At 44.0% G+C, this 26,168-nt stretch overlaps 2 protein-coding genes and 1 long non-coding RNA gene across 6 annotated transcripts in view; 2 read left to right on the top strand and 1 right to left on the bottom strand.

The window, feature by feature from the left end:
* The window catches only part of lncRNA:CR32773 (long non-coding RNA:CR32773), a 223,710-nt gene that overhangs the window by 70,577 nt on the left and 126,965 nt on the right, over window positions 1-26,168 (top strand). The window lies entirely within an intron of this gene.
* On the top strand, window positions 183-5,174 carry rb (ruby). Of its 3 annotated transcripts, NM_001272310.1 has the most exons (5): window positions 183-1,145; window positions 1,206-2,034; window positions 2,100-3,323; window positions 3,378-4,277; window positions 4,848-5,174. In NM_001272310.1, exons 1-4 carry the CDS (start codon window positions 504-506, stop codon window positions 4,163-4,165), a joined length of 3,483 nt encoding a protein of 1,160 aa, NP_001259239.1. In that variant the 5' UTR covers window positions 183-503; the 3' UTR covers window positions 4,166-4,277; window positions 4,848-5,174. The 3 variants fall into 3 exon arrangements, with proteins under 3 accessions (NP_001259239.1, NP_525071.2, NP_001162664.2); NM_080332.4 differs by having other exon boundaries at window positions 3,378-5,174; NM_001169193.2 differs by lacking the exon at window positions 4,848-5,174 and having other exon boundaries at window positions 3,378-4,793.
* Window positions 5,345-10,578, bottom strand: CG3556 (uncharacterized protein). Of its 2 annotated transcripts, none has more exons than NM_001258600.2 (6): window positions 10,368-10,578; window positions 8,131-9,512; window positions 7,758-7,953; window positions 7,612-7,689; window positions 7,466-7,548; window positions 5,345-7,284 (listed from the first exon to the last, which is right to left on the bottom strand). In NM_001258600.2, the coding sequence occupies exons 2-6, from the start codon at window positions 9,497-9,499 to the stop codon at window positions 7,223-7,225; spliced, it is 1,788 nt and encodes a 595-aa protein (NP_001245529.1). In that variant the 5' UTR covers window positions 9,500-9,512; window positions 10,368-10,578; the 3' UTR covers window positions 5,345-7,222. The 2 variants fall into 2 exon arrangements, with proteins under 2 accessions (NP_001245529.1, NP_572164.2); NM_131936.3 differs by having other exon boundaries at window positions 6,969-7,284; window positions 10,208-10,578.

Raw genomic sequence — 26,168 nt, 5'->3', positions numbered from 1 at the left:
AACTCACAACTCATAAAAATTCAAAAGCAACATGAATGCCGCGAAATGTTTCGGTTAAAGTATTGGATATCGTAACTAATACATTACTTTATTTATGTGCGTACCTATATGAAAAACTCTTGGTGCATTCCATCACAGTTAGTTAAAGTGTTCTAGTATTTTTGTGCTATGTGTTAATCGGCGACTATCGACAGTTGCCCACCATTAGGAAACAGAAAGCTAAAAAAAAAAATGCAAAAATTGGCCAGAATTTCGGCATAAATAATAGTATCCCTTGCAAAACTTGCAAGCTGCGTGGCAGGACGAGCAGCTGACCACCAGATCGTCTTGAGGATTCAACATCAGGAACAAAGGTTTCACATTGGACGCATTTGCAAAAACCGAAAGGGAAAACTGCCAACTCCCACACACAAAAAAAAAGGAAAAAAAAAATCATCAGCACGGAAAGTAAAAGGTCAAGTGGTCAACCGAAATCTGGGTAATCCGGGGGAATCTTTGCAAGAATGCAGCAGAACTCGGCCAGCAATCCCTTCGCCATGTCCACATATGTGGAGCGGCCCCAAATGGGACTGGACGTCGAATTCGGAGCGGATCCTGCCAGCGGAGCAGCTTTCTTCCAATCCGATGGACGCAAGCATGATGATCTCAAGCAAATGTTGGACAGCAACAAGGATGGACTAAAGCTGGAGGCCATGAAGCGCATCATTGGCATGATTGCCCGCGGACGGGATGCCAGTGATCTGTTCCCGGCAGTCGTCAAGAATGTGGTGTCCAAGAATATCGAGGTCAAGAAGTTGGTCTACGTCTATTTGGTGCGATACGCCGAGGAGCAGCAGGACTTGGCCCTGCTATCCATTTCCACATTTCAGAGGGCGCTCAAGGATCCCAATCAACTTATTCGCGCCTCGGCTCTGCGAGTGTTATCCTCCATAAGGGTCAGCATGATTGTGCCAATCGTAATGCTGGCCATTCGGGATAGCGCCGCCGATTTGAGTCCATATGTGCGGAAAACAGCGGCACATGCCATCCCCAAGTTGTATTCTCTGGACGCGGATCAAAAGGATGAACTGGTCATGGTCATTGAGAAGCTTTTATCGGATCGCACTACTCTAGTGGTGGGATCAGCGGTGATGGCCTTCGACGAGGTGGGTCTGCAGCTAAAGTAAAACATTTATCCTCTATATACGACGGATCTTTATTCGTAGGTTTGTCCGGAACGTGTAGATTTGATACACAAGAACTACCGCAAGCTGTGCAATTTCCTGCTGGATGTGGACGAATGGGGTCAGGTGATCATCATTAATATGTTGACCCGCTATGCGCGCACTCAGTTCGTTGATCCCAATGCGGATGATGAGGATCTGGTCAACGATGGCCTGGGCGAAACGCCCGTTAGTGAACGCTTCTACGACGAATCCTCGCACTCCTCTTCCCACAGCGATGATGGCAGTAGCGATGACGAAAAAAACAAGTCGAGTACGAACAATAAAAACAATGGCGGAGGAAATGGCAGTAGAACACCCAGTTCTCCGAGCAACAGCTACCACATCGATGTGGATCACCGCCTGCTGTTGAGGCAAACGAAACCATTGCTCCAATCGCGAAATGCCTCCGTGGTGATGGCAGTGGCGCAGCTCTATCATCATGTGGCTCCCAAGAACGAAGTGCAATTGATTGCCAAGGCGCTGATACGACTGCTGCGATCGCATAAGGAGGTTCAGAGCGTGGTCCTCAATTGCATTGCCTCGATGTCCACCAAACGAAAGGCGATCTTTGAGCCGCACCTCAAGTCGTTCTTTGTGCGCACCAGCGATCCCACGCACATAAAGCTTCTCAAGCTGGATATTCTCACCAATCTGGCCTCGGCGGGCAGTATTTCGCTCATTCTGCGCGAATTTCAAACCTACATCTCCAGCAGCGATCGTTCGTTTGTGGCGGCCACGATTCAGGCCATTGGACGATGTGCATCTAGCATTAAGGAGGTTACCGAGACCTGCTTGAGTGGCCTGGTTCATCTGCTGTCCAATCATGACGGTGCGTTAAGCTTTCTTTTAGCCATTTGTATTTTAATTTTATAAGTATTCCGTTATTCCATTTAGAACACGTGGTGGCCGAGAGCGTGGTGGTGATTAAGCGTCTTCTGCAAACGAAAGCCGCCGAGCACTTTGAGATTATCACCCAAATGGCCAAACTGATCGATTATATCAATGTGCCCGCAGCTAGGGCAGCCATCATTTGGCTTATAGGCGAATACAACGAGAAGGTGCCGCTGATTGCCCCGGATGTGCTGCGCAAAATGGCCAAATCGTTTGTCGATGAGCAGGATGTGGTGAAGCTGCAGGTCCTAAACTTAGGCGTTAAGCTCTATCTGACCAATCCGGAGCAGACATCGTTGCTGTGTCAGTACGTCTTTACGCTGGCTCGCTATGATCCCAACTACGATGTACGCGATCGTGCCCGTTTTCTGCGGCAAATCATCTTTCCGGCGAGCGGAACGAGCTCGGTGCTCAGCCAGCATGCCCGCCAAGTATTTCTCGCCAGCAAACCGGCTCCGGTGCCGGAGAGTAAATACCGGGATGGCAATAACTTCCAGTTAGGATCGTTGTCTCACTACCTGAACATGCCAGCGGCTGGCTACAAGGAACTGCCCGCCTTTCCGGTGATTCCACCGGATTCATCGGTACGCAATATAGCTGGATTTATGCAGGACAAGCTGCCGGGTGAAGACTCGCCATCCGGACATTCAAAGGATAAATCCGGCCGTGAAGGCGGTAAGGAAAAGGGTGCTGGTGGCGAGAAGGGCTTCCTCTCTGAGTCGGACGACAAGTCTTCCGCTTACTCGGAATCAGGCAGCAGCAGTGGCAGTGGCACCAGCGACAGTGAATCCGATAGCGATGGCAGCGGGAGCAGCGATGAGGAGGAGGAGGAGGTGCAAAAGCAGCAGCCGACCAAGGTTTCCTCGGTGAAGGAGCGGCTTATCGATGCTGGAAGCAATGAGCTGGCCGCTACTTCTTCGCCTGTAAAAGCAACTATAAACAACAATAACAATGCGAGAGGTTCGTCAGGAACATCGGACAGCGAGGATTCATCAGCGTACAGTGGCAGTAGTAGTGATGACAGCGCTTCCGGTAGCGATAATGAAGTGAAAAAGAACGAAACGAAAACGGACACAGGCACAAAGCCGGAGAAGTTGAAAGAGAAGCACGAGAAACAGCCGGAGCAAACGGCTGTCAAGAGCAATCTGGACCTGCTACTCGATCTGGATGACATTCCGCCCATTGGTCCCGTGATGACGCCCTCGTTGGGAGGATTCCTGACGCCTGGTAAGGTGATGCGCATCTCTAAATTGGCCTCTTTATATAATAATTCTTCAATAGGCACACCAATGATGGCTGGACAGGCGGCGCCACTGCAGCCGCAGCACGCCCGCAATCGGGTGGAATTGGTGGGTCCCTCGCACATCGAGTTCAAGCACAAGGAGCTGCTTAACAAGGTCAGTGGCCATGGACTGCATTTGGCCTACCGTTTCACCCGCTCCCCGCATCTGTACTCCTCGAGCATGTGCTCCATTGAGCTGCAGTTCCAGAATCGTGGCGAAAAAGAGATTACGGCCATTCGTCTCGGGCAAACAACTCTGCCGGCGGGCATGCAATTGAATGAGTTTGCGCCAATCACTGTTCTCCAGCCCCAACAAACAGCGAGTGGTGTGCTGGGCGTCGATTTCAATGATTCGACGCATGCTGTAGACCTGGAGCTTCTGTCAAGTGCGGGCAGTTCACGACTGCAATTGAAACCGCCGGTGGGCGAGCTGGTGAGATCCGTCCAGATCGGCGAGAGCTGTCATCGCGAGGAGCGGGCCAAGCTGCGTGGAATGAATGAGCATCAGTGCGAGTTGCGTGGCCTGAGGCAGGACCTAATCGATGTGGTCGCATTGCGGCAAAAGGTTTTCGAGTCCATCAACGTGGCGCATACGCACAGCTCTTCCAGCGGTCAGCTACACTGTTTCGCCGGCCAAACCCTGAGCTCCAAAAGCCTCGTGCTACTCACCCTCGATTGGAAAACAGAGGATGCCCTCACGCTGCTGGTAAACTGCGAGAAAATGGTCATTGGATCCATGGTGCTCAACGAGCTGCGCAATGCTCTGCAGCTCAGTTTCGCCATGTGAGCGATGGACACGAAAGCGAACAAGACGAAAGCGAGCAGCGAACTAACTTGAGGAGTGGAATCCCCTGGAGCAGGGCTACTCAACTGAGAATAAGGCAAAGCCGCCTCACTACGTAAACATAGCATTCATATTTAGCTATACACTTGTAAACGGGCGGGGAGAACGTAATCTTTGAAATTAGCTGATAACATTAGCTGAGATTACAGGTGTTTTAAATTCCATTTTCGAGAGATTATATGTAAATGTGCAGTGTAACAGATGCAACTTAAGTGTTCAAGTGGGATCGAAATCCAAAACTAATTTAAATTGCAATTTCAACTGTAATTATTACATATTCTTTAACTTGTTGAAAACTGAATGAAAAGTGATGCAAACTATTGTGTAAATGCTACAAAACTATATTTATTGTTATACACATTCGCAAATTCTTAATGAAACTTATTGAAATGGGAAACACACAACTTCCTATATATTTGTATCCGCTTATACTGAGATATTTTGCATAAAAGAGTCACCATTTCCTTTTATGAATGGATGAACACAACATGAGATTAGTGTAGCTTTCATATCCAAATCGAAAATTATTCAAGGATTACCAACCGCCCCGCCCAAATATAAATGAAACATGATCCTAACGCTTTTAATATTCCTATATACAAACTGCAACCACAAACAATTCCAGATGAAATGAGATGTTACAATTGATTGAACTCGAATCGTTGCCGATCCAAACAAATCCTATCCTCCAATCCATCCTACTTAGCTAGGCGTGTGTGTAATGTGTGTATGAGTAATCGAAACGTATTTGTAAAGTGTTTGATGTTGTAAATCTGTTGCCTTCGTGCTCTATGCGGCCTTCTTCAAAACGTAGCAAAGACAAACGAATATCGAATCTATATATTATATATTATATTCATACAATAAACAGCGCAAATTCTGGCAAATTAAAGTGAACAAATGAAACGTATTCTAATAAAGAAACAAATCAATCTGTTAATATGCCTGAAACAAATAAGCTGAATCTCCGCATTGAAAAGCTGAAATAAAAGCTTACATTTTAAAATTGAGAACGTCTTACCTGTTTTGGATAAACGAATCAAGTTTAATACACGCTCGCACATGTCAAGTAAAAATGCTTTTTTCAAAAGTTTTCAATTATTTTGATGTTTATTCACGCTTGTTCTTGTTACTTTCTCCACTCACCAAACAGAATATAAGAAGTCAGCAAGGACAAACTTTCAAATGCAAAAGAATCGAATCGAATTCTAATTAGTTCAATTCCTTAAAATTCGAGTTGATTTCTGCATTTATGTATCAATTTCCTGCTGCTGTCGCTTGAAAGTCGGGATTGCTTCAAAATAGCTCCGTGGGAAATTATAGAAGGAGGTTGGACATACTGACATGCTGGGTTATAGAACATACATAACTCATTCCTCAAATCCTACGCTGCTTTCTCCAAATCCAACTGTGTTTTAGGTGTCGGTGTCGGTGTAGTTGTAGCTGTATTTCCTTGTGTTCTAATTTGGGTTCTGCACAATTAAAAAGCTCAATTTCATGCTTATCAATATAAACGAGTTAGTTAGATCGCTAGGTTAGTAATGTTTAGTTTAGTTTTGGATTCGCTGCTGCACTTAAAGATCTCAAGTAGTAGTTTTAGTAGTTGTAGTTTTCGGTTAGGCTAGGCTTTAAGATCAACGGCTTGAAAGTTCCGAGTGATAAGTGAAGAAATATAGGGTTTTGGGGATGCTATATAATGTATGATTAGGGGATAGATAGCATGTATGTATGTACGAATAGTACGAGTATGTACGTATGCATTAATGTAATTTTTGGGTAATATGGCATGGGTATATGTATGCTGTAATAATGGGTTGTGAGTAGTTCTTGACAGGCATATAGTAGAGCGTTTGTATATAGTGTCCTGGGGTAGTATCGTTCTCTTCTCGTTTTCGCTATTCTGTATACACGTTATATAATATGCCACGGCCTTCGTTCGCTTAACTTCATATAAAACTAGTTTTTTTTTTACCATTTTTTTTTTGTTTTGTTTAGTTTTCTTTCTTTTAAATGTATATGCAAGATGTATATATCGATTTATGCAGTATGTGTGTATGTCTAAGGATGATTTTCAATCACTTATTGTTACGTACGGTGTTTGGTATAACATGCTTCGCTTGGACTAGCCCGATGGCCTCTTTCTCCACCTCTCCCGTTTTGTCTACCTTCAGATTTATTAGATCCGGCGGATCGTTCAAATCGTTCTTTCCTTCCCTACTCTCTAACTTCAATAACATATAAAGCATTGGTTTGGTTTTGGTTTTCATCTTTGGGTGTCTTAAATGGGCAACGAAATAGTTATCGCTTATCGCACAAACGATATTTTCGATTATGGCTCGATTACCGAGACTATATAATCGATAAGCATCGATAGCTGCGAAGCGAAGCATTGAGAGGGCCTAAAACGGACGGATTGCTACCGTTAGTCAACGGCTAACCGTTCGATGCCTGTTGTTAGTGCATTTAAGTCGTTAAGTTTTTGTTTTTATCACTCTCTCTTCCTTTTTGTTTGTTATCGTTTTTTTTTTGTTTTTTAATTATCGTTATCGTTATGCATAAGTATTAGCCTGAGGTGCTCCGAATCGAGATCAGTTGTGAGGTCTAGAGCAATTAACTATTATGGTGTTATATCCTAGTTATCCCTTGGAAATCTGGGCTTCCACAGTTTACCTCCTTTCACCGATCTTTCACTCTTTCTTGTGATTTTCTGTGTATTGTTTTGGGTGTTCTTTTTTCCTTTTTTTTTGTTTTGCTTTGTTTTTTTTTTTTGATTACGCCATTATTATGCAGTTATATATGCACTTACTCAGGAATAGCTGTACTGTGTAGCATACAGCTATTCCTGTGCGAGTGTAAGTGCCTTTTTGCTTGTTGCGTGTGTGTTGTGTGTGTGTGAGACGTGACTATGGCCATATATATAATAAATATAGTCCAATAGCACCGGGTATTTATCGACTTTGCTTAGTGGGTTAAACTGCAGCTCCGTCTAAGGCCGCGTGCTTAGAGCTTCTTGTACCAGTAAAGATAATGCTCCCCATCCTCGACCATTAGCTCGTCCACACCTGCAAGAGTTCGCATCGAAATTACCGCCAGTTGGGGGGGAAGCACCATTAATTACAGTGAAACCTCTCTGACTCTATACATGAATATCTGAATGAATTGTTAACGAATCTCTAAATACCAAAGATATTCATTTGTATCAGAAATCTTTCACCATAATCCCGAATCCAAATCCAAACTTACCAACAGGCGCAATAAGCTGATTCCCGGGCGTATTATTGGGATCGGGCAACTCTGGCAATCGATAAAGCAGCCAGTAGTGATACCTAATATATATCAGTTTGTATAGGTATATTGTGTTTATTGTACGGATGTGGGTAAAAACTCACCCTCGAGGCTCCTCCTTTTTGCCATACAGGGTGTGCACATAGTGACCATTGGGCCATTCACGAGCCTCGAAAATAAATCTGAAAGATAATAATGATTGTAGTAAGAATCATAATGGTGTAGAATATTTATTGAATTGCTGTTTTACCTGGGATCCATTTCGGCCGCTTGGGTCATGGCCTTAAAGAAGCTAGTGTTCTTGGGTGAGACGAGTGACAGGGAGAAGGACTCGGTCACATTGGATCCCACCCAAAGTGTGTACGTGTAGGAGATGTTCTTGGCATCCGACTCTTCTGCAGAGGAACTAAGTCCGAAGGGCACCGCCAGCTTTGGCTCGCCGTTCTCTGTGCGGGAAAATAGATAGTCCAGTGCAATGTAATCTTTTAATAGATACGTTAAATGATGAAACAAATCTTTACTTCTGTACCCTATTGCTGAGCTTAAAAATGCGGAGATTCATTCTCTAATCCATTCTTACCTATTGATTAATCTATGTACGATACCCCAGAGACCGTACTCACCCGTAGGATCACTGCTCTCGCGTATCACATGGTCGCATTGCAGTGCCCGCACTGCACCCAATCCCTTCCAGCCCAAAGCGAGAATGATGTCCGCCGTGAGGCCCACACCGATGTCGGGTTCCTGGCCATCCTGCAGCGGTTCCTCGCTCCATCCTCCATCCGCTCGCTGGCGACTCAGGATGTAGCGCGAGGCGGCTGTACGGTTCCAATGTCCAGCCGGATCGTACTCTAAATCCTGTAGAGCCTGCATGGCGAGTGCTGTGCTCCTAAGCGATCCGAAACTGCCGCGCTGATCCTGCAGAGTGGCCAGTCCCCTCGCCGGTCGTCGGACAAAGTGTTGCAGATGTCGATGGCGATGATCGGTGACGATGCAACGCAAGGCTAGAATTACCATGGCAATGGCATCAACGCTCTGGTCCGTCACTCCGCTGGCAATGTCCAGGAGCCGTCGGATCTGACGTTTCCTTACATGGGCCGCCGAACTGCAGGCCGACAGAGTGGTTAGTGCGAACTCAATATCCTGGGCCGGCTCATGATGCTGCAGTGTGGCCACCAAGTCGTGGCCATGGAAATGCTTCGGGTCCTTGCACAGGGAACCCAAGGCCAGGACGTATCTGGCCAGCTTGTCGAGATCCAGGGGCTTTGGGAGTGTATGATGGCGATCCAGCATGGCCAGGATCTCGATCTCCATTTCCTTCACGGATAGCGTATCCTCCAGCTCTTGGATGACCTGCACATGACCATCTACACTATCGTTAGGATCTCGGCCGCCGGAAAGCTCTTTGGCCAGTATAACCACATGGGTATCGTTGCCCCAGCCGTAGTCCGAAGCCCTCTTCTCCTTGAGCCAATCCAAAGCTCGCAGGATGGCCTCCTGTTCACCCTTTGTGGGCGGTGCCTGACCAATTGTCTGATGCTCGGGCGGTGTACCGCTGCCATTCAGGGCAGTGGGAGTTGCCAGGATGAGGGACTCCTGCTGATCTACACCAGAAATGGCAGATGTCGTTGTACTCAAAGAGGAAACGGAACTTGAGTTGCTGTTGGCATTGTCAATGTTGCTGTTGCTGCTGGGCAAACCATTGATGTTTCTGCTGTGACTGCTCGTGTTGCTGTTGCTATTGCCAGTTTGCTCATCGCTGGCTTCGTTGTTTGTATTAAGGTTGCTGCTGCTGGCTGTTTGATTCTCCAATTCGGTGGAAATGGGCGCCACCACCGAGGAGGTCGTGCTAAAGCTCACGGAAATTGGCGAGGTGGATGGTAACGTCGCCAGAGTCACATTCTCCGCCAAGGAAACCACTGTTGCCGAGCCATTTGCGAAGAAGAAAAGGACGAGGAGCAAGAGCCACGGCGGCGATGACAGCGACAACATCCTGAAGAGAATTCTAAAAGTAAAGATAAGGATTGGTTTATTTTCCAAGGGAAGTTTAATCAAAAGTAAGCCGTTGCTTGTATAATTAGGTTGTCTGAATAAGATTCAGTTTTAAAATTTCAATCTTAAACAATAATGGCTACTATCGAAATAATCGACTTAGCGTGACCAAGGTATCGGTGTCGCAAATTCAATTATACTTTGATGTCAGAATAGATGTTGTTATTAAGCAAAAATGGGGAGGGAAAATGAAGGATGGGTAACGAATGATGAGCACAAAGCGGAGACGCAGGACTCGAGGCGTTGCCTTGAACTGAATTTCGCAGGAAACACGTCATGCGACTTATCGATAATTGGCAAATGTGGCGATCGATATCGCCCAACGTCTATTTTGAACAACAAATAAACGAAAAAAGAGCACTTAGTCATCACATCACAATAAGTGCAACAGCAACAAATTGGCTTTTAGACAAAGGTCTTTCGTGTCCTGCGTATGCGCTTGTATTTGTGCGTGCGTGCTTTTGTGCATTTGTGTGTGTGTGTGTGTGTGTTTGTGGGGGATGGAAAGTGGGCGATGAGTCGGTGGGTGGTGAGTGGTTTGGGCGAAAGGGGGCGTGGTGTGCGGCAGCTGCGAACGTTCAATTGCCTTTGACAATAAAGAGTTCATTGCGACAACAACAACAGCACAACACACTCCAAAAAGCTTACATAATAATACAATAACAACAAAGGCCGAGCCGCCAAGGATAAAAGGCAAATGAAGTCCCGTTATCAGCCTATATGCAATCTATATACACATATACAAATGTATATAAAGTTCTATGTAATCCGTAATCCGACTTCTCGCCTTTGTTCGATTTTGACACACTTGAAAGTCTAGAAATTGTATCCTTTTTCGCCCGCTTTTCTGTCGCTTCGAGGGATTTATACCCTTAATTATCTTGTATTTCGGTTTCGGTGTAAGATTTCGCGATTTTTTGCGGGCGGGGCGAGGGACGTCTCGATATTCGCGTTTTTCGCCAGCGCTTCCTGCGATTTTTTGATTTTCAATGTTCTCAGACCGTTCCTTGCAGGGCTGCCAGGTTTTCTAAAGCTTGAATTGTCTAAAAAAGGACAAAAGCTTACAAGTAAATGTTTAAAATGGCCGATAAGAAATCGATTGGCGATTGGTCAGGCGATGCAACCCTGGGTGGCGGTCTACATCTAATTGGTTTTGCAACTTGGCTAAAGCGCAGCTTGTGCTATGCCCCGTCAGATGGCGCTGCTAGCGTGTTTTTTTTTTTGGGAAAGACAGGGTCGTTGTTCAACGAATCGTTTGAAATTTGGCGGAAAGTGTTCAGAAAATTTTAGACAAAAGTAATTATGCATAATTATACACAAGGGTGGGTAACTACGATTTTTGTAATTTACTAAAGTTTACTAAAATTAACAATAAGATTTTCCGATATATTTGAGCACATGCAATGAGTGAGGATGCTGCCCCCTTCGTGATTTCGCGATTTGGGGTAAATGTGACTCTCCGTCCATCAGCTCTTTAGTCATACAGTCAGTTGGATGGACTAGCTGGATATGTAATTCGATATACTTTGTGCCGGCCGCAAAAGCCGACAATCAAAATGCCGCCGACCGCCAACTGTCGACGTCAAATGGACGCCGCTGCCCCGCATCCTGATTCTTGGTTCCTGATTTCAGATTGCCGATCCCAATCCCGATCCAGATTCAAATGCAGATTCTGATTCAGTGGATGATGATTGCCTATCGTTTTCGCCCGAGCAATTAAAAGAACAAGCATCCGTATCGGTTACCTCTGTTGAGCCGAATGAAATCTATATGGGGAATCCGCTCCAGAGCGATTCGAACAATGAAAGGAAGTCTGCGAGCGAGCCCTGTGAGTCCTGCGATTCGCGTCCCTCGTCCCATTGTGCAGTTATGACAGGCGTCCCCCTTTGCCGGCATTTTGAGCCTCTCAAGAGTCCTGCCGAATCACACACACGCCCAAAAGGAAATGTTCGAACTTTGAAGTGAGCTAATTTCGTGCAACTCCGGATGAGTCACTTTCAAAGGAGCCAAAGGATATTACAGCTCAGCTACAGGAAGTGCTCAATATTAAATGAGTTATAAGGCAACACAAAAAGAAAGCAGAGTTGCCAAGCAATTTAAAAAAGTGTAATCTTTACATATACAAAAGAGCGATATATGTAAATATATGTGCGACAGCATTCATTTAAGTTAAATTCTGAACTTTAGGTTACTAGTTCACACATTTCACACTCATATTTTTCCCCAGGTGTACCGGCATTGTCGGTCACTTCAAAGCGTCGGTCCCTGAGCTTTTGTCAAACTTCTCGGACGATTTTCAAACCCCCAAACCAAAACCCAAATCCAAACTCAAAAAAAACAAGAACAGAAGCGGGATCCTCTAGGTCGGCGACTTTCTGAATGAGCGACAGCTGGCGCAACACCTTGATTTTGGACTCCATATTAGCCCACGCACAATTTGACAGATCTGAGATCGGAGATTGGAGATCTGAGGGTATTTATTTGAATGTAATCCCCGAACAACTCTTTCGTATCTCGGCATTCGTAAATCGATCTATCTAAAAGCGGCGATCGCAGCTACTTAACTTTTCGGCTTAGGTTCCTAGATCTCTACTTAGTAAATGAGGAGAGTCCCCTTTACTTTCCTTTGAGCCAGGACAATTGTCTGTTTCCGCCGACTCAAAAAAGAAGAGAGGATGCACCTTCGAGTCGGTTCGCTTTATCAAAGTCTGGAGTCTGAGATCTTGATCTCCAACGAAAAAAGAAATACATATATGTGTAGTGAAGATGATCGGAGATCCCTGCGCAATATTTGGCAACCCAATTACTTTGTTTGCTTAGCCGACAAAATGTTTATTCAAGTCCCGCGTTGAGATTTTTCTGTGCAACACAATAGAGCCATACAGCCTTGAGCTATTATCCCAACGGATCGCTAACGAAATTCACGTTTTGCGCAATCGAAACAATTGTTTTCCAGGGGGCGAGCTGGAAATTCTCAGTTCAGACAGACAGATGAGCGTCGATAAAAAAAACACATACACGAGATGGGTAACCGACAACAAAAATAAAGGAAACTAAAAATCCTCGGAGTGCAGCGAACTGCGTCCGGATTTTGTTAAATTCGCCCGATTCGCTTTGATTTGAATGGATTGCACCCTGCGCAGCCTTTTGTGTTTTGTATTCTGTATTCAGTAGTTTGTATTCCATGTACCACGAACATATCAGCAATTTGGGTTAATTCCCGTTCGAGGGAGCCAGGAAGTATAAATAAAAAAAAAAAACCGTGTCAAAAGTGAAGATAGCTCGGGGAAATTTAAATTAACATAACGTTTTCCATGAGGGATGCCATTTTGTGGTGGTTGTTTATTAGCGTATTACATTTTCACGGAAAATATGTAAGAACGTGAATAACATTTTTCACTTGAATTCATTCAATTATAAACATATATATATAAATAAATTTAACAACTATTTCAACTTTTATTAGCTCTTATTTTTGAATCTCAACTTTATAAGTTCTTAGTAAAACGAAACACATTAGCATTTATGAAGACCTATAATGTTTTATTTAAGATCTTCTGTCATCAGCATGGATTTTATCGAAATCCCTCGGATATTACTTACATACAAGAATTCGAGGGTGAAATGCATTCAAATCCATCTAATTATGATGGCAAATGCTCTTATTTAACTGACCCCAGAATTGTGGTATGTACTTTCAATTGTTCGCACTCCATGTGAATTTCCCTAGAGAATTGGGGAGCAGCGGTTGGCTGCTCCCCCGGGAAATTCGCGTCACCATGGTGAACTTTTTCAATTCGGGGACCCTTTTCAATATCCAACGTCTTCTTCTGCTTCTTCTTTTTCACCTGACTGGCGACGACGTGTATGGAAAATCTCATTAAACGAAATCCGATGACCCACCAATATAGACCGCCGCATCAACTTTATTTACGTGCCGTGCAGTTCAAAGCGAAACCCCCCTTACAAAAACAAAAAAAAAAACGAAAAGAAAACCCTGAAAAAGCCATGCCATTTTCTTTGCTCTTATATCTTGGGATCTGCTTTTCTGTTTTATTTTTTTTTTTCGTCCGATATTCCAGCGTTTTTATTCGAGTGGGTGGAGCAGGTTTTCCGGGGAAAGCCAGGAGGCCTTTTGGGTTGTCATAGCAACGCAGCTAACGCGTCACTTTACGTGTCGAATTCGGGTGTTGGCAGCCATATTTGCTCTTATAGCGCTTTACTTTGCCTCGCTTTTTCGAAACGGAAACCTCCCCTGTATATATACACACCTATGTATATATGTGTGTGTGTGCATGGGCTTATATAGCAACCCTCGGCACACATAGGGCTGTAAACGCTGTACGCTGTACGTTACGTATATATATATACACGCCCTGTGTCTGGGGTGGCTAAGGACCACCCCTTCTCAGTCCTTAGGCCACCCATTCGCATCCCAGTTTCAGATCCCTTTGCCATTCCGCTCCTGCAATCCGCGCCCCTGCTCCACTGGGCCCACTTTTTTGGCCATGGCCATGGAGGCCGCCAGGAAGTCGACACCTTGGGAAATCTAGTTTCCTAGGCTTGTTTTCACATCTAAATTATCGCTCACAAACATTCAATTCTCGTTTGAGAAAACAAAATATGCATTCTAAAGAAACATTTCAGTTTAATATTTATTTATATAAAGTTTGAAGTCTTCACATTTTCTGTCTGTGCATTTGGGCGCCGACGGTAAGTCGCTCTTTTTTCGTTGTCCTGTCATCTGGCGTCCTTCCACATCGTCCTGCTACGCCTGCTCCCGCCCCACCGCCGACGCTGGGATCCTTCAGGTGTTGTTGTGCTCACCTGTCTGCTGCTGTTCCCCTAGTGAAATATATTTTTTTTTTTGGAATTTGTTATATTCCTTTTTTTTGGGGGGGGGGGGGGGGCTAGTACATAGCATGGGCCTTATGTACGGCATCTTGTGGTGTTGGTGGCAATGGACGCCTGGCTGGCTAGATGTCCTTGCAGTCCAGCTTGTCCTCTCGGTTGGCAGTTGTCCTGTCCCAGCGACAGTAGTAGTAAATCGCCCACCACCAGCCCCCCCCACATATTTCGCCTTCTATCTATTTTTGTTTGCCTTTACCTTTGCCTGCTCCATTTTTTGTTTGCCAGCCGTCTTTTTTCTGTTTGTTTGCTGTTTCGGTTGAAGATAGCATTTTTTTTTAAATATACCTAACAGCGGGAAAAGTTTCGACTTAGCAGGACCGAAACTTTAAAGAATGTTCAGGTCCTAAAATCAGTATTTTATTCCTAGAATTGGATATGGGTTCCTAACTATTTTATTTGTATCCTAAAACAACGCTTATAAATGCTCTAGAATTTAACTTTAACAATACTTGTTGGTCAAAACCTTATTTTCCTAATCAACTTACTGTTCACTCATTTTGTTCGTATCTTGAGTTTAATTTTTGGCATTTTCAATCGCTTTTTGCTGTAAACTCGAATGAATTGCAATTTTCTCGTAATTCTCAACCTCTTTGCTGCCTCTTAGTCTCTTGGCTGAAAACCCTATTTGGTCATTAAACAGTTTCCGTTAAGGACACCATCAAGCGCCAATTTCCACAGCTTGTCAACCGCAAGGCCAAATGTGGCCAAATCCACCATCCACCACCTACCACCCATCCTATCGCTGGACTAATCAGCATTGCATTTGACTTTTCCGCTTCGTTGATATGGTTTTAATAAAGTGCAAAATGTCATTCGGGGCTGGGCAAAAAAAACGGTAGAAAAAACGAAAAAAAAGAAGAAGAATGTCGAGATGATAAGGTGCAGCAAGTAGAAATCTTTTGTTTTGGCTGCCACTCGAGCAAATGAGACCGCCGAGGTCGAGGATTGCCAAAGGGAATGCGGGGGGACACAAACACCCATTCCATCCGATTCCGCCCAACAAACATCAATGGCACTCACACATTTCTAGGGACTGAACCGCAATCTCAGTCCTCCTACAGCGTCCTCAATTTCTTGCTGCTCCTCTTTTTGAAAACCTTTTCGAAAATATTCTAAGTCGCAGTACAGAAAGACCTTACAAAAACATTTTTAAATTTTAAGACAAGTTCTAGAAAATGCAGTTTGAATTGTGGTATAAAATTTTTGAAGAAGAATAAAAGTAAAGAGACTCAGAAAGCGAAATCTTATCAAATGTAATATCTCGCTTAATTAAGTATATTTTGTGATTTCGAGTATGAAATATAATTATTTTTCGATAATTTTATAAAGGGTACATTTGCAACTGATACTGATATATACCATATAGCTTGTCTCTCCTTCGACGTTTCCCTTCTTTTCTGTGTGCAGGCAACCGCATTTCGTCATATTGGCACATGTCCTTTGAATGGATAACCCCTGGCACCGCCTCCTTCCTCATTTGCACCCACATGCACATGTGGCTGGTGGAGTAGGTGGTCCTCTTGTTGCTGTAATTATGTGGCTTGACTGCAAAGTGCGGAAAGAAGCAGCAAAAGCCGTAGAATCAGCAGCCAAAGCTAAAGAATATGTGCAAAAACAGATAACGAAAAAAAGTGACTATGTGGGCTGGCCACGCCCCCCCCCTATCGACCATACACCACCGCCCCCCATTCATATACGTACATCAACTTGACAGTTATTAAGCTAACGACGTTGAAAGGCTTTTTGTCACAGGAGCATCCACAAGCAGAAGGATGTCACCAACGTGGTCGAGTTAGTCGAGTTGGGTGACGATGGTGCACTCGAAAAAAGATTTTACCACCAACTTCTTGCTGTCGTCACAGAATGCGGAATGCGATCTCAAGTTGCACAGACAGTTGATAATCGGCTTGATTGAAATATGAAACTATAAACAAAAATGCAACAAGAAACATGGTTTTTGTAAATAAAAATGATATTAATCTACGCAAATGTGCCTACATAACATTGTTAGCACTTAACAATTTCTTTATTTATATTATATTCAATTATGACATATTGAATGACCCCACCCTCTTCTGTGTAAATACTGCCCTTTATGCTAACACAAAAGAAAAGTAAAAGAAGAAACGAAAAAAGATGAAAATAATAATAATAACCGCCATCGGCACTCGAGTCGTGCAAATCCAAACGGAAATATGCGCAAATTAAGCCGTTTGTTATTTACGGAAATTATAAAACGCGTCAAGTGCGCCAAAGCTAAAGCCAAGCCAAGTCAACTCCACCTGAATGCCTGGCATCAGGTGCGCTCGTACCCCTAAATAATGCCATAAAAACCCCCTACGAGACCCCACCCCCCACCCCACCGCGCTCCACAATTCGACTCATTACAAAATCTGAGGCAGCAACCCTTGGAAGCTGGCTAAAAAGGCAAATGGCGGTTGCAACAACAACAACAACAACAACAACAACAACTAATGATGACGACAACAAATAATAAATAAAACAGCCAACAACCCACGCCCCCCATTTGGCCCCCTTTTATTCGAACCCCGCCCACAAGAAATCGCAACTGGTGGCCCAGTCAATGCAAGAAAATGTCATGAATGCGATTTGTTGACAGTGGTGAAAGGGGGTGTGGGGGGTTCTTCTAAGTAGGGTACAAAAGGGGGTAAAATGCGGCTTACGGAATAGGGGGGAATGCATGGGGATGAGGGGCCTGCGAATGGGGAGCCCACTTGAATGTATGTGAATGACTATGACTGCTGGGTTCGAAAACGAGGCCTTTCGAGAGTGATTCCTGGCTAAGATGGCTGCCATTCCAAGGGGTTGTGCAGGGGTTGGGGATGGTGTTGTTGTTGGCATGCAAGCATGGGATGGGCAAAGCACTCAGCGCTCGTCACTACGCCGCCACTCGTACTTGAGCGGCAATGCAGCGCCATGCAATTTTTACAAGCTTCAATACCTAGACGAGGCCATCAGAGCGAGCATCCATCCCGACATTCAAACAACCAAACATCCCCCACAATTCCCCACAATCCAAACCCAACAACGGTGAACACAGTGCTCGCATCTGATAGTTTGTAGAATATTATAAAAATATTAAAACTACCTGTGGCATTTTTTTTTTTGGCAGCAAGAAAAAAACCCGCTTTTTTCTTAAAAGCATATTTCCGATGAGAATTAATGTGGAAATCTATGCATTTCTTCAGGCATTTCTATTAATGAAAGGCATATATCATTCGATGAAATTCCACATTTCCATACCACTGTGCACGGTTTCAAGACCCCCTTCTATGGAAACCCCTTGGCATGCCCCTTCTTGCAGTCCCTTCTTGACTTGTGTTTGACTTGCATTTAGCGCAGACGACGAACAGCAGAGTGCCCCCTTTGCCACCGACCATGATTCCGATTCGGATTCCAACGGGCCGGCATTTCATCATATTTGCAGATTGACTGGGTGATATCTACGCCCACTCAGTTCCATCAGCTCCAGCTCCAGTTCCTGGAGGTTCTGTATCTTTGGCAGTGCATGCAAATGCCATGTTGATTTGATTTTGCCAATAAAGTAAGCTGTCACAGTCAGCACTTTTGCCGGTCCGCAGTCCATAGTAAAGCTGAAGCCAACTGGCATTGGCTTTTGTTATCCTGGGCGCAGGGAGACCAGGATCAAGACCAGGTCTCATGGCCCGGGACTTGGCTTATTGTTGACTTTAGGCTCGTTCTCATCGGACTCGGACGATTCTCTTGCCGGTTTAGGCCAACTGCGGCTGATTATGGCGCAATTTTCTAAGTGCTGCGGCGCAAAAATCTCCAACGGCAAGGAATAAGTGGGTGGAGGTGGGTCAGGATAAGGACATCCTGCTCAATAGCCAAACAGCTACATTCTGTGGACAGGCACTGCGAAAAAATAATAAAATAAAATCTCACTCCGATTGCAGAACCTTCATTTAGAGTGGATGAATGCTTTTCATTTCTAGCTTACATAATTAACTGCTAAATTTGCTTAGTGTTGCTCAGAAAATTATTATTTCAATTATTTTGCCCAGTGTGCTGTTGTTTCTGCTGCTGTTCCTGCTATTTGAGCGTCACTAATTGGGCGCTGGCTAAAGTTGCAAATAGTTTGTCCCCGTCTCGATTGAGGTCCTTGCTCCTGCACCAGCCACCAGCCTTCCCTTCCCTTCCCATCCTCTCTTTTTGGCCCCACAGACGGACAATGGGCAGCTCATTAGGGGCAAACTGGAGACATTCGAGACGTTCGGCACTGGTTTTCCGTTTTCAGTCGGCAAACAAGCCCGGAGATTTGGATGCAGTTGGATAAGGGGAGCAAAATTTGGGGTGGAAGGATGCTGAAATCCTGCGATGACCGGACACAAATTGTAATACAACTCGAGCACCAATTATATCGCAGATATCGATACAATTCAGACATATTTGGTATCCATTTCTCACTGATTATTTCCCATGAACGGTTTTTCAGCTGCTATACCTCATTAACATCGACGAGTATAGAAATAGGCATATTCTAGTTAAATACCAGCTGGCAGGCTAAACATCAATTTGTGCTGGGCAAAATCGAATTGTGAACTTATATTTGTTGACTAACAAGAATAAACATATCTACATACAAAGATATAACTAAAAGTGTAAGCGTGTTGATTATGACATATGTATAGGGAATGCTTTGCCACCTTTTCGCTCCCATTTCGGGACACAGAAACAACTCAAACCCAAGGACATTGCATCCTGTTAGAAAGCCAGTTGCAGTTGCCAGCGAGTTCAGCCAGGAAGTGGCATCAAATATTAATGGCGGCTCTTTTAAAATTTGTCTTAAGCACCGGAAATACAAAATGCTACGCCGTAGTCCCGCCCTTTCCGCCGAAATGTTGGTCCGGTTCCTGTCCGGCGGAATTAAGCATTCAATATGCATGAGACGAGAGTGCGGACTGTACGGAACAGGTACAGTCACCACTCGACCTGTTAGCCGCTGCTGCCGTTGTGGCCCACCCTCTTTCTCCTTTTTGGAGAAATTACCCAACTGTCACTTGCATGCTTCTCTGTTCTCAGTTTAACTTCAGTTCCGCCATCCGCCATCCGCCATCCGCAATCCCAAATTCGAAATTTATTCAAACCCTGGCATTCCTGCCCACAAAATCCCACTTTCAAGCTCAAAGTATATCCCAATTTTCGAGCCCAAATCAGCTCTTTGTGTGAATGTAAATGAAACGTCTCATTTCCGTTATGGCCAACCCACCCATTGGGCCGGGGCCACCCAATCCATTCAATTCACCCAGTCCACGTCCTTGGAACCACCCTCTTTTTGCTGTTGTGCAAACAACCACCGCCAACCACACCAGCGGGAAAAAGGAAAACAAACAAAACTCATCAAGTTTTCCGACTTTGTGATACCCGGTACTTGACTTTTATTTATTATAACCAAATGCCATAATAAGAAAGGGGTTTTATTTCAAGTGGGCATATTTGAAATAATTATACGAACCTTTAGATTGCAATGCTTTCGAATATGAAAAACAATATATTTCTTGTGCTTAAATTGGGATGACTACAAATAGGTTATCTTAAAATGCCACGTATGTATTTACAAAATATTTGTAATATATTTATCCCAAAATAATTGGGATATTTTTCGAATATTTGGAAATTTGTTTGATTTTCCTGTTGATAATATGATAAAATCGTAGTTAATAAGTAATAAGGGTGTACTAATTTTACTGATTGGTATAAAACGAAATTTATATGCCCTCGATTTGGGCTATTGAGGGGTGCCAAAGGCAGTCCTTGGCCCTGTCCACATCCGCATTCGCATCCTCATCCGTGTCCGTGTTTGCGTCCGTGTCAACCATTCGTCAGGCGCTTTGGAGTCCTTCAGTGGTTGTTGTCCCAACATCTTATTGTTCATCCCATACATAGTATCTGCGAGTATATGTACGTATGTATGTATGTATGTATGTATATACGTGCCTACGAAACACATTCAGTTCAGCTCGTCGACGGCGGAGTTGTTCATCATCATCAACATTTTCATCACCGCCTCCGGATGTGAGTTATTAAATTGAAGAATTTGCACCCCGCATTCCCATTGTACGAGACGAGGGTGTCTCTGGCCCCCGTTAACCCCCTGGAACTCCCTGGAACCACCACAATCCTCGTTTCCCGGACCACTTTGTGTGGGCTGAGTGGTGCTTGCGTCAATCTGCGTGAATTTTTGCTCTCTAATTAGAACGCCTCTCCAACAAATATACACATAAATACGCCAGGGGACACACACTTTGCTACAGACGCGCAGACATAGAGATATGCACATATATATATATATATATATATATACGTATGTATGTATGTATATGTATGTATGTACTGGCTTATATAGAGTGGGTATCGGGGTGAGTGTCATGGCAATATGGTGGCAAGAGGGTTCGTTCAGATGTCCATGGAAATGGTAATCAACTTGGCTCTTTTTCAGGACAGCAAATTCTTAGGATTGGGATGGGATGAAATGGCATTTAACTAATGATTAGACTAGCGGGCTAAATAGTAGAGATCTCTATAAGATCGTCTTGGGCAAATCTGTGGACGAATCTCGAAAATGTCTGCCAATTTAAGCTCGAAAATAAAATGTAATATTACGCTTACTAAAATGTTGCAGAGCTGCGCCAAAATATAAGCATGTGTTTTTAACATTTGAGAAGAGTGAATTCTGCATAGCATAAATAGCTTTTAGATGGTTGGACCCAATGGGTAATTATGTATATCGCTTGGCTCCCCATTTTTTGCCTCATTTGGCAACCATTTTGCTTTGTTGTTGTTTTTTATTTTTATTTTTTGTATGCTTGCCTCCTTCTGGAGCTCCACTCAGTTTCAAAATGGCGGCATTACAACAAAACAATCTTTTCAGCAAACACCAAACAAAGGGACCCCAATCTCCGTCACCCCCACATTTCGTCACCCTCTTTTTTCCACCCACGAAGCTTTGACAAAATGCCTCTTCCCCCCCCCAAAAAAAGGAGAAAGAAAAGAAAAAATATTAAAAAAAAAAGAAAAGAAAGAAATGGGGAAAAAAGCGCTTTGCTGGTAATTTTTCGTAACTCCCATTTCTACGATTCTTTTATCTTGGCCCCACAGAAAGAGATAGACAGATAGAGAGAGAGAGAGAGAGAGGGAGAGAGCAACTAGCAGTTAATTAAAATCGCTCCTTTGGAGCAGCCGAAGAAGAAGAAATGGCAAAATATCCTTGAGAAATGACAAAAACCTTTTTGCAGCTGCATGCCACTTCTTTGTATCTAGTATCCATATGTTTTTGATAGCTGCAAATTGGGGGCGTTGGGGTTTGCAACATCGGTAGGCGGGGAATAGCAGACGTGCTCAAGCAGCAAAAGATGCAAATGCGTTTTAACTACGACTGAAAATAACGAACCAGGATTAGCTCCACTCTTTTACGCTCGGTTACCCTCGCTTTAGTTTAGCATAAACCTTGTTTAGTAATGAGTTAGTATACTGTTAATATTTTAGCAAAGTTACAAATCCAAAACTACTTCCCGTCGTCTATTGCTTGTTTTTTTTTCTCATCCGTATTCCCGAATTCAGCTGGAGAGTAGTTTTATAGCCACTTACTTAGTTGCTATGAGTTGCCCTCAAGTGCACAAAGAGCCATATTATCCACTTTTTTTCACACCTCTGCGAATGCCCTCGACTGACTGGCAATCGCATCGCATCGCATCCCATAATCAATCGCGCAACTCCATCTCGAATCCAGGACCATCCAGATCCTAATCTGCACTTGAGGCCCTAAACATGGCGCGCTGAAATGTTGGCTCATTAGGGCCAAAAACAATGCCAAAAGCAGCGGGCGCACACACACACACATGAAGGCGGGAAAAAATGGTTGGGAAGCGTTTGCCCCCTACGCAGGTCGGAAAATGCGAAAAATCGGGGCGAATCGTGTGAATGGGCCATTGACTGAGTCGGGACTAATTAACAGCATAAATTATGCTCAAGTGCATTACGGCAACACCCGGCAAACGGCAACGGTTTACGGCATCCGTCCGGCACACATTCTCCGCCGGATGCAGTTTCCCGGCAAGTCGAAATCGGAGTCAGAGTTTGGGGCATACAAATCGACACTTGAATGCGAACAAAGGGTCGAACAAAGGCGAAACGTTCATCGGGAAGCCAAAGTGACTGTGCACTTGGGGAAAAGTTCGTCCCCTTATGGACGAATTCTATGAAAAGGTCAGTTTTGGGTTAACTCTGATAAATGATACCGAAAACACTACAAAACTAAGTAGAAAAGAAGCTAAGAGTATTTTGACAAACATTGCATATCAGTATGTGTTTGTTTGTTGTACACCCCTCTTGCATTCATTTCTTCCATTTTGGTTTTTAATTAATTTTGGTTTTTTTCTTTCTGCTTTTTTCGCTCAGTGCACATGCGGGTGGTGCCCGTGTGGATGCTGGTGGTGCATATTCATTTCATTAAAAGTCAAAATGTCCGGGGGTCGGCGGTTATGTGGTGCGGGTGGCTACACGTGTCGCGCTTTCATCTCATCTCAACTCAACTGAACCCAACGCAACCCAACCCAACCCAATCCAACCCAACTCATCTCATCGCATCGCATCTCATCTCATTTCGTTTTCATTTTCATTTCATTTTGGCTTTCGTTTTGCCGCTTCTTTTTCGTATACGTAGTACGTATATTTGTTGTTGTTTAGGCGCCTGCCACGGTTGCCACAGCACCGCCCCTCGAAGTGATTGGTATAATGGCGGCCGCCCTGGCACTTCACTTCACTTGGCTTCTCCCAGCTGCCGGTTTTTTTTTTGTGTGAATACGCGATACGGAATACTGAGTACTGTGAATACTGTGAATACCCGCAGTAGTATAGTATATGATTCCACCCCGAAAGCGTTGAAAGTCGAAAGCCGAAAGCTTCCCCCGGGCATTCTATAAGATAGGCAAGAAGGGTATGATATCGTATCGTATGTTATGCTATGGTATGGTATGGTATGGTATGGTATGGTATGGTATTGTATGGCATGGTATAGAGCCATCCGCATATCAGCAACCCCATGTAACATGGTGACGATGGTGGTGCAGATTCGGACGCGACGACACAGCGAACGTGTTATTTACCAAACACTCGACGGCGGCACGGCACATAACACATAGTCCTTCGGCTGGAGGATTCTCGTGGGTGGGTCGCAGGGGGAGTACAGTGGGGGGGGGGTGTTGTTTGTTGTCTCCCTGCATATATCTCCAAAAGATATACACACACACTGGGCAGTAGACAGATGGCGGAAAGGACAAGAAAACGTCGTCCTGCTCCTCCTGCCATTAAAATTACACATTTTACTTGCACGGTGGATATGAAATCATATCATATCATATGAAATTAGAATATGCATTAATATAAACAATTCAAGAGCAGTGGGTTTTCATTTATATTTACGTAATAATCTTTCATTTACTAACACTGCTGTTGTACATTTATCTAGATTGTTTTATCATTTCAATTCCACGGTAAAACAGAATATATATTTTTTGGTGTGATTAGCCGACGGGCAACAACTTTGCAGAAAGCCCAAGTGGATAAGGATTCGAAAGATTCGATACCTGGTACATTGATGAATATCTTTTAAAGTTAAATATATAACATAAATGAAATAGTTAGAACATATTTCGAAATTATAGCTGCAATGTGAAATTGTGAAATATAACATGTTTATATGAAATTATATACGATTTTCTAAAATGACTTTATATCGATTTGTGGGTAGTTCGATAAGTAAGCTTATATTTATTATTCTTGTAATTTCTATAATTCCATATCTTATATTTTATATGTATGTACAGTCGTTTTCCTTCATATATGGCAAAAAAAAAAACCAATCTGCTCGAGGAAAAGAAATGAAATGCGAATAAAAGACGAGCAAGGCGAAAAGATAATGGGTGCGAGATTGGGAGCATCAGCAAAAAGTATAGTACATCCACTGGTTGTCGTTGTTGTTGTTTGCCTTCTTTTCTTCTTGTTGTGTTTGTCAAAAGAAAGGGACAGCAGACGGACAGAGATGGAGGATAAAAACGATGATGGGCAGCCAGAGTAAAGCACTCAATATCACATGGGTGTACATTCATTTCGCTTTTTATTTGCCCACACCCACTGCCGCCCACTGCCACTGAAAGTGGTGTTGTTGTGCAGGGGGGGCGGTAGGTGGTAGGCGGTAGGCGGTGGGCGTGGCCGGGGCAAGAATTTGGCGAGTGCGCGTCAACTGTGTCGCCAACACCAGAGGAGCAGACACAGCACTGGACGAAATTTGTAGTACAAAAGTGATCATAATAATGTATTTATGATAATGTAATGATTAAACTGATGTATGTATGTCATCGCAGAGATTTATGTAAACAATTGAAAATGTTGAAAAAGAATGAAAGTCTACCAAATGAGAATGCTACCTGCTAAATGTGGCAATAGTTTGTTTGAGTGCAATTCAGCCTGTGCTCTTGGTCCTTCAGCCTTGCTCGTGCCAGTGTCTGGAATGCATGCACAAAGGATTTGTCATGAAATGTCGCCTCACCATGACAATCCGTCCAGCAGTAGCTTCCACGTCCAACATTCAGCAGCCAGCAACCAGCAACCAGCATCCTGCATCCTGCATCGCACATCCCATATTCCAGTTTCAGGTCCTGCTCTTGATGCTGCTCCATCATCCATCGTTCGTCCATGTGAATGTCCTTGTTCTGCTGCTCTTGAAAAACATAACACAACACGACAAGGGGGTATGAGTTTGGGAAACTGTGAAGCTGAGAGCCGGGAGTCGGGAGCGTCCTTTTGTGTAAATAGATTACAAACGACAAAATATTTTACGTGACTCCATTCCTGTTCCTTGGCAGGACTTGCTTGCATCACAACACAGGCAGAGCTACCAAATGGGGATTGTCTCTTTATTTCTGGAATGAGATCCTTCAAATCGGAGCTTTAAGTCGATCAGATGTTTTAGGAACAACCAAACAGGCTGTGAAAACAATGTATCTTTCGATTTGACCGTATTCACTCGTACTCTGCAACATACAATGGGTTCTAAGCTTTATGAAATTATTATCTTCGCACAAATAAATAAAATATATAAAAATCTATACTATAACCGATCGAATTCTCTCTTTTGTGACGGTTTCAGCACCCTACCACTATTTTTTTTTCCTTAAACCTTTAGACCAATATTCAATCTAGAGGGCGATAAGCTTTTGCGTGGTTTTCAAGAGTGTTTACTTCCTTGAGGCCTATCGAGGACTTCCGCTGACGGTTGTTGTGTCGAGTGCTCCCCCCTTCACCCCCCTGCTCGCGAGTTAAGAATCCTGAATCTGGAATGTCGACCCCGGAGTCCTGGGTGCTGGCAGGTTTTGTCCCAGGAAGCTGGCTTCCTTTCGGGGTGGTTGGCTCACTTATCCCCGGCTTAGCCATATAGCCATATAGCCATACATATATATATATATATAGACCTTCAATCCCCCGACCTCTCACAAACAACCGACCTTATATCGATTTCAAGGGCCGTCGACGGCGACGTCATCATTATCCTCGAATGTTTTCATTATTTTTCCACTTGGCTCAACTCCTTGTCTGTTTGAATGCCGTCAATGGTGGTTGGGCGCTGCGGAGTGGCGCGGAGTGATGCCGAGTGGTGCAG

Source organism: Drosophila melanogaster, chromosome X (genome assembly GCF_000001215.4).
Source record: "Drosophila melanogaster chromosome X".
NCBI lineage: Eukaryota > Metazoa > Arthropoda > Insecta > Diptera > Drosophilidae > Drosophila > Drosophila melanogaster.
Note: the sequence above shows the minus strand (reverse complement) of the source record. Positions and strands in the feature narration are given on the sequence as shown.

What these genes read in the sequence shown, in the direction of transcription:
- rb (NM_001272310.1), top strand. Translation starts at nt 504, where the DNA reads ATGCAGCAGAACTCGGCCAGCAATCCCTTCGCCATGTCCACATATGTG. An exon ending in CGGTGATGGCCTTCGACGAG is followed by an intron (nt 1,146 to 1,205) that starts GTGGGTCTGCAG and finishes CTTTATTCGTAG; the next exon opens with GTTTGTCCGGAACGTGTAGA. An exon ending in TCTGCTGTCCAATCATGACG is followed by an intron (nt 2,035 to 2,099) that starts GTGCGTTAAGCT and finishes TATTCCATTTAG; the next exon opens with AACACGTGGTGGCCGAGAGC.
- CG3556 (NM_001258600.2), bottom strand. Translation starts at nt 9,499, where the DNA reads ATGTTGTCGCTGTCATCGCCGCCGTGGCTCTTGCTCCTCGTCCTTTTC. An exon ending in GCGGCCGAAATGGATCCCAG is followed by an intron (nt 7,690 to 7,757) that starts GTAAAACAGCAA and finishes ATTATCTTTCAG; the next exon opens with ATTTATTTTCGAGGCTCGTG. An exon ending in TCAGCTTATTGCGCCTGTTG is followed by an intron (nt 7,285 to 7,465) that starts GTAAGTTTGGAT and finishes GAACTCTTGCAG; the next exon opens with GTGTGGACGAGCTAATGGTC.